Here is a 12732-nt window from a genome sequence, read left to right on the forward strand (position 1 = left end):
CCATTCACTTTCATAAACATAGTTATAATATGGCAACACTTACCACACATCAGGTTGTAGAGTTCAATATTGTCAAATGGATTAATCTCCGTCTTATATCTGAAGCCTGGCCCATTTCCGATGAAGATGGCCTGGAATTAACCAACAAGGAAAAACATTGTTAATACAAGGAGGAAAACAAAACTCAATTTTGTTTGATAAATAGGGAAAGCACGTATTAATAGGGAATTATTCCCCTCAGATCCTACAAAAGAAAATGTCCCATGTACGCAATGACGATGGAAAATTATAATGGGTTTGAATGACCATTAATTTCAAAATCCCAAATTTGCACCAAATCAGAAACAACTATCTTGTCAATTTTGGTACCAAAGAGTCAACACTCCTGTTGGTTCCTTATTGTTGAAAGTGCATGCTGCAAATTCAGGTGCACATTGTGCACAATTATCTCATGATGGTCAGATGCTTGTGGGTCTTGTAATCTAAACTTTATGATTATACATACACAGAGGTTGCAGTCCCACTGGAAAACCGATTAATAAAGTTACCTCCTCTCAGTGTCAACATCAGCCATTCAGGTCAAGTGAACTATTATGAGATGCAGAGTTTGGACCCTACCATTCTGCTTGAAGAATGTGCTGAGGCTCACTTCCAATGGCACCATTGTGCGTCCATCCACTGCCACATTAGCCATCCTTCTGATATGCCTAAGTGAGACTGTAAGGTAGTAACACATTTCTGTGGTACAGCAATTTCAATGATGGACAATCATGCCCTGAACTTCTGCACTGTTCCAATATGTTCATGGTGGCTGACATTTCATGCCAAGAATACAGAAATAGGAAATTACCCCAAGCATGCCAGCTGGATAGTGGAAGGTTATCTATAGCAAAATCATACCATGTATCATACAAAGAATGCATTCAAACTTCACCCAGGACAGAGGATATTATCCCTCAAAATGACAATTTTGAGCTGTACACTATTATACATATCTAATTACTTACTTGCATGCTTTTGTATTCATTATCATAGCCATGATTTCCACCACCACAGAAGTGGAATGTCTGTGGATCTCTGAAAATAATTTTGAAAACAGAAACATTATAAGAGAACAATAATATGAATAGTACAGAATTAGAAAAGATACAGGAATATTAAATTGCCTGAAAATAATAAAAGCCTCCGGAGTGGTCCAACAGAATGCCTGATCTGCACAGAGCCAACATATGCTGCCAGAAGCTCCCCCACGTGTCTGCTGTCCATTTCCTGGTGAGTAATGCCCCCCCCTCCCCCACCCCCTTCGTGGGTCCGTATGCACAGTTCTGTGATATGACACACAGCGCAGCATTTGAAACGGTATCATATGGTTTGGAAAAGCAGGAATTCCTAGTGTATGAGGTTCCATCCCAAATGCTTATGGGTCACTGGCCTTCTGCTGGGTGGGCAGAGACTCTGCCTCTTACAAGGTCAAGTCAGAAACCCCAGTTTAGGTTGGAACTTGGTGTAAATAGATCATACCATATTTCATAACCATCGGAGTTATGGTCGAATTCTACCAGAAAAGCTGAGGAACTTCAACTTCTAAGTACTTTGCATAGAAACTAATATTTTATCTCAGTGGCAATATAGCAGCCCAATATTTGTTTCAATCTTCTCATTAATGTCAGCCTTATGTGTTATTACTCAATTAACACTTTTCATTTCTTCCTATTTTTTAACTTGTTGAACTGAGGTCAAATGTCCTAGATTTTTAATGTTGATCACTCAAAATGCTGTCAATACTTGTTAAATGTTAGACAGAAATAGCAGAAATTTTAAAACAAGATGCCTTAAGGCAAAATGCAACATTTTACAAAGCGTTCTATTGTTGTTGAATAAAACACTAAAATAGCAGCAAAGTACTACTGGACTTGTTGGAGGCTGGAAATTTGAAATAAAAACAGCAAATGCTGGTCTGGCAGTATCCTTGGAGAGAAGAAAACAGTGTTATCATTTCAAGTTTGCCCGACTCTTTTTCAGAACACTTTGTGCCTTTGCCTGTGCTCGTGCTCCTGCACAATGCCACTTCTGGGGCTACATCATGGCTGCTGGAAGGCTTCTGACTGCAGGTGGCTTTGTAGGATGACTCTGACTATCTCTGGGCCCAGATATCCCAGCTTCCAATCTGCACCACCTCAGCATGATGTCATGGATTTGCCGAGTAACAGCCGTGACACGAATCATATATAGTAGAACAGCTTACCTAGACGATTGGGAGAACAATGAAGAATACACATGCTAATTTCCAGAGTCAAGGAATTTGACAGTCAACTGCACAGATTGCAGAATCAAAGGGGAGAAATTGTGTAATTGTCAGCACCCTCAGAAGCAGGGAGGACAGTTTACATCTAGCAGCCTGGAGGCCAGTTTTACATCGAACCGCCTCTAAGCCTTAGAGCCAATGTAGTGTAGAAACCTTCATAAAGGGAGTTTAAATATCTTGGCTGAACATGAACAAGAAATTCCCCAGACTTCAGTATCATCCCTGTATTGTGTTGTAACTAGAAGCTGGGTTTGGCTTTTGGGTCTACATGATTTGGATGTCGTTTGGATAAAGGGGAAGTTTTAAGGAGTTTCGGGATGATAGATATATTTTTGAACAAGGATATGTTATACATAAACTGTGTATGTATTTAGCAATTCATACTCTTGTCTTAGCGTAGTATAGACCTGTTCATGTGTGTTCCAGTGAATATCGAGGTCATGTGACCTCCCAAACCAAGGCCTTGGCAAACCTCGGAGGCCAGGTGATGCCAATACCTATCAGGGCAAAGCGTGTGCAATTCTAGTAGGCTAGAGGTCTTTAAAACCCACAGAACAGGACCAGTCGGGGAGAAGTTTTGGGGTCGCTGGCTGGTATTGTAATGTTCCTGCATACTTTTTCTAAATAGTTTATGCCTCGAAATAAACTGTCTGTTGCAGTTATTCACTGATGCTCGCCTGAAGTTCCTGTTACTACATTGGCGACGAGGTAGTGGGACCTGATTGTGGGACTAGCAAGGTAGGAAGGAGCACCATCATGCCGCTTTTTGGTAAGCTTAGCCTTTTAATACGGATTAGAAGGATTGCGTGCAATATATATGCATTACTTTTTCAGAACAAATGGCAAAGAAGGAGACAAAAGGCAAATAATTATTTTGCTCGTGGCCTGTGGCACTCAGACCTACAGTGTAATAAGAAGCTTGACCTAGATGGAGGACCCTAATTCCAAATCATTTAATGATCTTATGGAATTATTTACGGGTTACTATCACCCGAAACCCTCTATCATCCTTCAGCAGTATAAATTCAATTCAACAGGGGGTGCCCCAGGAGAATCCATTGCAATTTTTATGGCCAGCTTGATGAAGTTGGTGGAATATTGTGATTTTGGTAACTCCCTGAATGACATGTTACACGACAGGTTGGTGTGTGGGGTGAATTATGAAGCTATTCAGAAGAAGCTGCTCGTGGAATCAGAGCTGGACTTAAAAAGGACGAGGGAAATAGTTTTATCCATGGAGGGGGTCGGGAAAGGCACCCAGGAATTGGAAAGCGGTCCTGCGGGAGAGACCCACCATTGGAGCAAGGGATCACAATTAGAACCAGGAACGAAGCTTATGTCACAGATAAGGGAAGGTTCACCTATGGAGCTGCTACCCGTACCAGCCTCCCCAAACAGGCGCCGGAATGTGGTGACTAGGGGCTTTACACAGTAACGTAATTTGAAGCCTACTTGTGACAATAAGCGATTTTCATTTTTCATACCTCAATCGGCCGGCAAGTTTCAACGAGTGTTTTCATTGCAGGGGAAGCCATGCCCCAAACTGGTGCAGGTCCCGAGACGCCGAGTGTTTCTAATGCCATAAAAGAGATCACATGTGGAACAGATGCAAAGGGAATCAGAGCCTGTCCAGCCCAGTAAGGGGAAAAAAAACTGGCACCTGTTTAACGTATAGGGGAATACCAGTCAACTGAGCAGAACATGTTGACACTGGACCACATTGACGTAGATAGAGTGGCTCCAATAACCATAGTACTACTTCTCAACGGACACCTTTTAAAGATGGAAGTAGACACCTGGGCTTCGGTGACTGTTATAGGTGAACACGTTTATCATTACATACAAGATGGGGTCCAGCTGTTGAGTTTGAAGAACCCTGCGGCCCAGTTAGCCACCACTTATACAGGAGAGGTACTAAAAATCAATGGACCATGGTGATCTCAGTAGCTGATGGACGGCAGTCGGCCCAGCTCCCGCTTGTAGTCGTAAGTGGGCGGGGTCCAAGTTTAATGAGGCGTGAGTGGCTCCAACAATTAAAATTTAACTGGGTGAGGGACGGCATGATTGTGCAGTGGTTAGCACTGCTGCCTCATGGTGCGAGGACCCAGGTTCGTTTCCAGCCCCGGATCACTGTCTGTGTGGAGATTGCACATTCTCCCCATGTCTGCGTGAGTCTCACCCCCACAACCTAAAGATGTGGAAGGTAGGTGAATTGGCCATGCTAAAGTGCCCCTTAATTTTTAAAAAATTGAACTGGGTGGAAGTATTCAAACAGGGCGAGGGGGAGCTGTATGAAGTTATCTGAATATATTCTAAGGTCTACAGGGATGAACTGAGAAGATAAAGGGATTCCAAGCCAAATTATATGCAGATCCTGAGGCCACATCAAGATTTTATAGGGCGAGACCGGTCTCTTATTTCATGTTAGAAAAAGTGGAAGCAGAGCTTCAGCGCCGTAAAGACCTAGCCATCATTAGACTGGTACGGTTCACAGAGTGGGTCACACCCATTGAACCCGTCCTCAAGCCAGACAAAATGGTCCAATTTTGTGGGGATTATAAACTAACAGTCAATCGAGTGGCCAAATTAGACCGATACCACATACCTAAGATTCAGGACCTATACGCTAAACTAGCTGGGGGGTTGACACCAAGCTGGACATGAGCCATGCTTGCTTGCAACTGGAGTTAGATGAGGCATCCCCAGAGTACGTTACTGTTATAACCTGCCTACTTACCATTGGCTGGGGACTAATGACTATCCCACAATCCTGTGGGAGTATGAGCTTCCCCAATGAGGGGGGCGGAGAAACCACTAGTAAACTCCTAGTATAAATAAAGCTGGCCAGTTCAGGAACCAGCAGGAAGGAGTATGTAGCAAGGGAAGTTACTGCTACTGTTATGTATATATGTTACAGTAAATAACTGTTATTACTTTGTATCCTTAAAACGCGTGCTGGATTCTTCGTGGCCCTCACAAAACTGGCGACGAAGGTTAAAGTGAATAGCTGTCTACACTGCTGAAGCCACCTCCCTGGATTTTTGTTGGATACAGGTTGGAAGTTGTTTTCTATTAAACCATGCCTCTGTACGGACGTTTGGATGTTTTTGATGCTGCGCTGGAAAGCTGGAACCAGTACACACAACGGATGCGTTACTATTTCCGGGCAAACAATATCACCGAAAACGAGCGCCAGGTGGTCATATTGCTCACCGCCTGCGGCCCGCATACGTTTGGGGTGATTAGGAGCCTAACGTACCCAGCTGCGCCGGACACCAAAACGTTTGATGAACTTGTGAATATAGTGGGGCAACATTTTAACCCAACCCCGTCCACGATAGTCCAGCGTTACCGGTTTAATACCGCTGAGAGGACCCCTGGAGGATCCCTTGCCAATTTTCTATCCAGGCTACGCAGGATTGCGGAGTACTGTGACTATGGTGAGACCTTGTCAGAAATGTTACGCAACCGTTTGGTTTGCGGTATTAACAATGTGGCCACCCAGAGAAAGTTGTTAGCGGAGCCAACATTGACTTTTCAACAGGCCATTCAAATAGTATTGTCCCGAGAGAGCGCAGAGCGAGGAGTACAGGAGCTACAGGGAATAGAAGTGCATGCCTTGGGGCGCAACCCCTTCCGTCCGAAAACGTCCCCCCGCACTCCTGCGGTACCTTGGGCGAGACGACGTCCGGACCGACGCCAGTGGTCGTCGGACATTCCTCCCCGAAGGGAGCCTTCTCCAGAGCCAATGGGTGAGGAGCCATGTCCATGTCAGACTTGTAGGCGCCAAGCCCATCGCGGACGGCGGTCCTGGGGGCGCCAGAGGCGCCGTCGTTCCGACCGAAACTGGGACCAGCCCAGGGGCCGTAACTGGGACCAGCCCAGAGGCCGTACCTTCCATGTGGATGAACCTGCGGCGACTACTCCTGAGGACGTGGAGACGGAGGACGACTGCCTGCAGCTGCATTGTGTGGCAGCTCCCCGTGTGGCCCCCATTAAGGTGACAGTACGGGTCAATGGCCATCCGCTTGAGATGGAGTTGGATACTGGCGCAGCGGTCTCCGTGATCGCCCAGAGGACATTTGACCGCATCAAGCAGGGTATACAGACCCTTACATTAACCGACTCACAGGCCAGGTTGGCCACCTACACGGGGGAACCACTGGACATTGCAGGAGCTACAATGACCCCTGTTGTCTATGGACGCCAAGAGGGGCGTTTCCCACTTATCATGGTGCGCGGCCATGGGCCCAGCCTGTTGGGTCGGGACTGGTTGCGCCATTTGCGGTTGCAATGGCAGCACATCCTCCAAACAGTTTCTGAAGGATTGACTGAGGTGCTAGGACGATACCCAGATGTATCCCAGCCTGGTTTGGGGAAAATAAAAGGGGCCGTAGCCCGTATCCAAGTTGAACCAGGAGCCACGCCGCGCTATTTCTGGGCGCGCCCAGTGCCTTACGCCTTGCTCGAGAAGGTAGAAGGGGAGCTCACTCGTTTGGAGAGTTTGGGTATTATCAGGCCCGTCCGCTTTGCTGACTGGGCAGCACCAATTGTACCTGTAATGAAGCCAGACCCCACAGTTCGCTTGTGTGGCGACTATAAACTTACAGTTAATATGGTTTCCCGACTCGACCGATATCCAATGCCTCGCATAGAGGATCTCTACGCGAAACTTGCAGGTGGACTCTCATTCACAAAATTAGATATGAGTCACGCCTACCTGCAGTTGGAGCTGGACCCTGCCTCCCGACCATATGTAACGATTAATACACACCGGGGCCTGTATGAATATACACGGTTGCCCTTTGGAGTATCCTCTTGAGAGGTTTACCACGTGTGGCTGTCTACCTCGATGACGTTTTGATTACAGGGACGTCGGAGCAGGAACATTTGGAAAATCTGGAGGCTGTCCTTCGACGCCTTTCGGAGGCTGGAGTCCGTTTAAGTCGCACAAAGTGCGTATTCCAGGCAAAGGAAGTAGTCTACCTAGGTTATCGGGTGGACCGCGAAGGTCTGCACCCCGTCGCAGAGAAGGTACGTGCAATTCAACATGCCCCCACCCCGACTGACACTTCGCATCTTCGTTCTTTTCTCGGTCTTGTAAACTATTACGGGAAGTTCCTCCCCAATCTGGCAACTACGCTGGCCCCTTTGCACCTTCTGCTAAAGAAAAATCACACCTGGGTTTGGGGTCAGCCGCAAGAAACCGCTTTCCGGCGGGTAAAGCAACAATTGTCGTCGTCTGGGTTACTAACCCACTATGATCCTGGAAAGCCTTTGCTCGTCACATGTGATGCATCCCCGTATGGTATTGGGGCCGTCCTGTCCCACAAGATGGAGAACGGGGCCGAACGACCGATAGCTTTCGCCTCCCGCACATTGACTGCAGCGGAGAAAAAGTACGCGCAGATCGAGAAGGAGGGCCTGGCAGTGGTTTTTGCGGTGAAACGCTTCCACCAGTACGTGTACGGCCGCCATTTCACTATCGTGACTGATCATAAGCCCCTGCTGGGACTTTTCAGAGAGGATAAGCCAATACCGCCATTGCTTCTGCACGGATCCAGCGCTGGGCTTTGTTGCTTGCTGCAAACGAGTATTCTCTGGAGCACAAACCAGGTACGCAGATAGCAAATGCTGACGCACTGAGCCGATTGCCTTTATCGACCGGCCCCATGTCGACCCCCACGACCGGTGAGGTGGTTGCAACCCAAAATTTTATGGACACCTTGCCTGTCACGGCATCACAGATCCGTGAGTGGACCCAGACGGAGCCAGTCCTGTCAAAGGTTCGGCACATAGTCCTGTATGGTGGGCAGCATAGACAGCTCTCAGGCGAGTTGCGGGCATTTTCCTCCAAGCTGTCAGAATTCAGCGTGGAAGACGGCATCCTCTTGTGGGGGACGCGTGTGATTGTCCCGGAAAAGGTCAGGAGCTGATACTAACAGACTTGCACAATGGGCATCCAGGCGTGACCAAAATGAAAATGTTGGCCCGGAGTTATGTCTGGTGGGCAGGCCTCGACACCGACATTGAGAAGGTGGCCCAAAACTGCTCCATTTGCCAGGAGCATCAGAAGCTTCCGCCGGCCACGCCCCTACATCACTGGGAATGGCCAGGGCGGCTTGGGCACGCTTGCATGCAGATTTCGCAGGCCCTTTTCAAGGATCCATGTTCCTTCTACTAATTGACGCCCAGTCCAAATGGCTAGAGGTGCATAAGATGCAGGGGACAACGTCCTGCGCAACAATTGAAAAGATGCGTTTATCGTTTAATACGCATGGCCTCCCCGAGGTGCTGGTCACGGATAACGGCACTCCATTCACGAGTGAGGAGTTTGCGAGGTTCACGAAGATGAACGGCATCCGCCATATCCGCACTGCCCCTTACCACCCGGCTTCAAATTTGCAGTGCAGACATTCAAAAGAGGCCTAAAGAAACAGTCTTCTGGATCAATGGACACGAGACTGGCTCGCTTTTTGTTTACGTACAGGACCACCCCTCATGCAGTGACTGGGGTAGCTCCCGCAGAACTCCTAATGGGCCGGAGACTTCGCACCCGCCTTAGTATGGTTTTCCCGGACATTGGCGCAAAGGTACGCCGCACACAAGAACGGCAGGGACAGGGATTTTCTCGGCATCAGCCGATTCGGCAGTTTGCGCCCGGTGACCCAGTGTTCGTTCGGAATTTTGCTGGTGGTGCCCAATGGGTTCCTGGCGTAATCTTTCGCCAAACGGGCCCTATATCTTACCAGGTGCAAGCCCAGGGTCATCTCCAGCGAAAACATGTAGACCACGTTCGGGCCAGAAGACCATCCCCTCAAAAGATTCCCCGCCCCCGGATCTCATTTCAACAGCCGCAGAGACCAGAGACAAGGGAAGGTAGTCCTCACAATCTTCCACTGGTGCCTCACTCGAAGCCTGCGCAGGTCGTTACAGAACCGAATGGAGATAGAGACGCTGACATGACGGAGGCAGCAGACTCTGACTCCGAGATGGAGACACAGGATGCATCAGAGGGGGAATCCTCGGGTCCACGGGCCATGGATGTACAACCGTTACTCCGTTCATCACGGAAGCGCCGGTCTCCGTCTCGTTACACGCCGCCTGATCCAGCGCCGCGTGCAAATGGTGTCCGGCCTGCGGCCAAACGAGTCCGACGCACTCCTTCGCCAGGGTCTTCGGTGGATTCCTTGGACTTTGGGGGGGAGGGATGTTATAACCTGCCTACTTACCATTGGCTGGGGACTAATGACTATCCCACAATCCTGTGGGAGTATGAGCTTCCCCAATGAGGGGGGGCGGAGAAACCACTAGTAAACTCCTAGTATAAATAAAGCTGGCCAGTTCAGGAACCAGCAGGAAGGAGTATGTAGCAAGGGAAGTTACTGCTACTGTTATGTATATATGTTATAGTAAATAAATAGAACATAGAACGATACAGTGCAGTACAGGCCCTTCGGCCCACGATGTTGCACCGACATGGGAAGTCAAAAAACAAAAGCCATCTAACCTACACTATTCCATTATCATCCATATGCTTATCTAAGAAACTTTTAAATGCCCTCAATGTTGGCGAGTTCACTACTGTTGCAGGTAGGGCATTCCACGGCCTCACCACTCTTTGCATAAAGAACCTACCTCTGACCTCTGTCCTATATCTATTACCCTTCAGTTTAAGGCTATGGCCCCTCATGCTAGCCATTTCCATCCGCGGGAGAAGGCTCTCACTGTCCACCCGATCTAACCCCCTGATCATTGTGTATGCCTCTATTAAGTCTCCTCTTAACCTTCTTCTCTCTAACGAAAACAACCTCAAGTCCATCAGCCTTTCCTCATAAGATTTTCCCTCCATACCAGGCAACATCTTGGTAAATCTCCTCTGCACCCATTCCAAAGCTTCCACGTCCTTCCTATAATGAGGTGACCAGAACTGTACGCAATACTCCAAATGCGGCCGTACCAGAGTTTTGTACAGCTCCAACATGACCTCATGACTCCGGAACTCAATCCCTCTACCAATAAAGGCCAACACTCCATAGGCCTTCTTCACAACCCTATCAACCTGGGTGGCAACTTTCAAGGATCTATGTACATGGACACCGAGATCCCTCTGCTCATCCACACTTTCAAGAATTTTACCATTAGCCAAATATTCCGCATTCCTGTTATTCCTTCCAAAGTGAATCACCTCACACTTCTCTACATTAAACTCCATTTGCCACCTCTCAGCCCAGCTCTGCAGCTTATCTATGTCCCTCGGTAACCTGCAACATCTTCTTTCAGCTAGCCAATTTCTGATCCACATCTCTAAATCACCCTCAATCCCCAGCCTCCGTATTTTCTGCAATAGCCTACAATAGCCTACCGTGGGGAACCTTATCAAACGCTTTACTGTTATTACTTTGTATCCTTAAAACTCGTGCTGGATTCTTCGTGGCCCTTACAAAAGTTACCATCAACATGAAGAAAGGCTTGTATGAATACACTCGGTTACCATTTGAGGTATCATCAGCATGTGCAATCTTCCAATGGTAAAGTTTTTCATGTGGACCAGATAAAATAGGAAAAGATATTCAAATTCTACTAGGTACAGGTGCAAGTCAATCCGTAGTGTTGGAAGATAAAGATATTTGTTGTCCAGTATTGAGTTAGAGTAGATGAGAACAAGCCTGAGGTCTTGTTAGTACTAAAGCAGGAGGAAGACGAAGGGTCAAATTCTGACAGTGACTTCCCTATAATTCACTTGGACAATGAGGGAGTATTGGAAAATTTAAACCAGTTGTTAAGTTAATTCTCAGATAAGAACTGGAGTAAACTGACAGATTTACTGCAGTCTTATAAATGTATTTGCAGGAATAAGCTATGTAGATTGAGTTGGCGATGTATGATATAGATGTGGAAGCCGCCGTTCCAATCAAACAACATCCAGATAGGTTAAGTCCAGCTAAGTTATCGCGGGCACCGAAGGAAATTGAGTACATGCTCAAGGATGACATATATATATATATAAAATATAATCTTTATTAGTGTCACAAGTAGGCTTACATTAACACCGCAATGAAGTTACTGTGAAAATCTCCCAGTCGCTACATTCCGGCACTTGTTCGGGTACACAGAGGGAGAATTCAGAATGTCCAATTCACCGAACAGCACGTCTTTCGGGACTTGTGGGAGGAAACCGGAGCACCTAGAGGAAACCCACGCAGACAAGGGTTGAGTACTATCCTCAAAGATATTCTTAGTGCTGTGTAAGAGGAGAACTAATGTATAAGGTTTAATTACAATGATTTATTAGGAGAGTGTTATAACCTGTACGAGACCTTTGGGGTTGGAGCAATCAGTCTCCCCGTGAATCTTGCCGAATGCAAGCTCCCCTGTTAAGGGCGGGGAGCCAGAGGACATTCATGATTGAGATCTGTATAAAGTCGACCACGTCTGGGACCAATAGGCCAGACCCTGCTGGGACCTAATGTATATTGTAAATATAATTGCATTGCAATAAACCAAGTTTTCTTTTGATCATCTCGGTTCAGACTCGTTTGTGGCCTACTAAACTGGCAACGAGGATAAAACCGGATTACCGTTGACACTGCCACTTCCCTTTCACCGCTGGACTATGGTTGGAATTGCTTTTTTTTTTACAAATATGCCTTTGATTGGGAAATTGGATGTGTTCGACACAAGCCTAGAGGATTGGACACAGTACACAGAACTCGTTACTTTATCCGGGCGAATAATATCACAGCTGTTGATTGACAGATAGTAATATTGCTGACTGTCTGTGGAGCTAATACTTATGGAGTGATTAAAAAAAACCTTACATATTGTTTATCTCCGGACACTAAAATCTTCAAACAATTAGTGACCCTAGTGGTGCAAGACTTCAACCCTAACCATCCGTTATAGTATAGAGGTACTGTTTAAATGCGGCAGAAGACCCCTAGCAAGTCTGTAACCAAGTTTTTGATGAGACTATGAAAACTAGCTGAATTTGTGAGTACAGAACTGCCCTTTCTGAAATGCTGTATGTCCATTTGGTCTGCAGCATGAATAACATGACTACTCAAAGGAAGTTCCCAGCTGAACCATCCCATGACCTTCAGCAAATTTCACTTACCCGCGGAAGCGCTGTGAGAGGAGTTAAAGAGATCCAGGGGATGGAGGTAAACACCCTAAGATGTGCCCCTTCAGGCGATCTCCCCCCCCCCCCCCCCCCCCCCCCCCCCACCGCCACCACCACCAAGACAGAAAACCCACCCTGGACCGAGTACCAAAGGGGCCAGGTCCGTTTGTCAAGGACCGAAGCGACCCATGGGATATTTCCCCAGAGTCTATAGAGGGAGAACCAGGTGTTGTGGGGCATGTGGATGCAGGAGCCAGAGGGAGGTGCCAACCGACGGCTCACATCTTCCTCCTGAGCCAGCCAG

At 47.3% G+C, this 12732-nt stretch overlaps 1 protein-coding gene across 1 annotated transcript in view; it reads right to left on the minus strand.

The window, feature by feature from the left end:
* Positions 1 to 12732, minus strand: part of LOC140410712 (ectonucleotide pyrophosphatase/phosphodiesterase family member 3-like) — a 249137-nt gene that overhangs the window by 67842 nt on the left and 168563 nt on the right. Inside the window, exons 16-17 of the mRNA XM_072499153.1 lie at positions 1008 to 1077; positions 44 to 131 (exon numbers count right to left, since the gene is read on the minus strand). Coding sequence (XP_072355254.1) covers positions 44 to 131; positions 1008 to 1077 — 158 coding nt within the window. The remainder of the gene's footprint in view (positions 1 to 43; positions 132 to 1007; positions 1078 to 12732) is intronic.

The sequence above is a fragment of the Scyliorhinus torazame genome, chromosome 4, assembly GCF_047496885.1.
Source record: "Scyliorhinus torazame isolate Kashiwa2021f chromosome 4, sScyTor2.1, whole genome shotgun sequence".
NCBI lineage: Eukaryota > Metazoa > Chordata > Chondrichthyes > Carcharhiniformes > Scyliorhinidae > Scyliorhinus > Scyliorhinus torazame.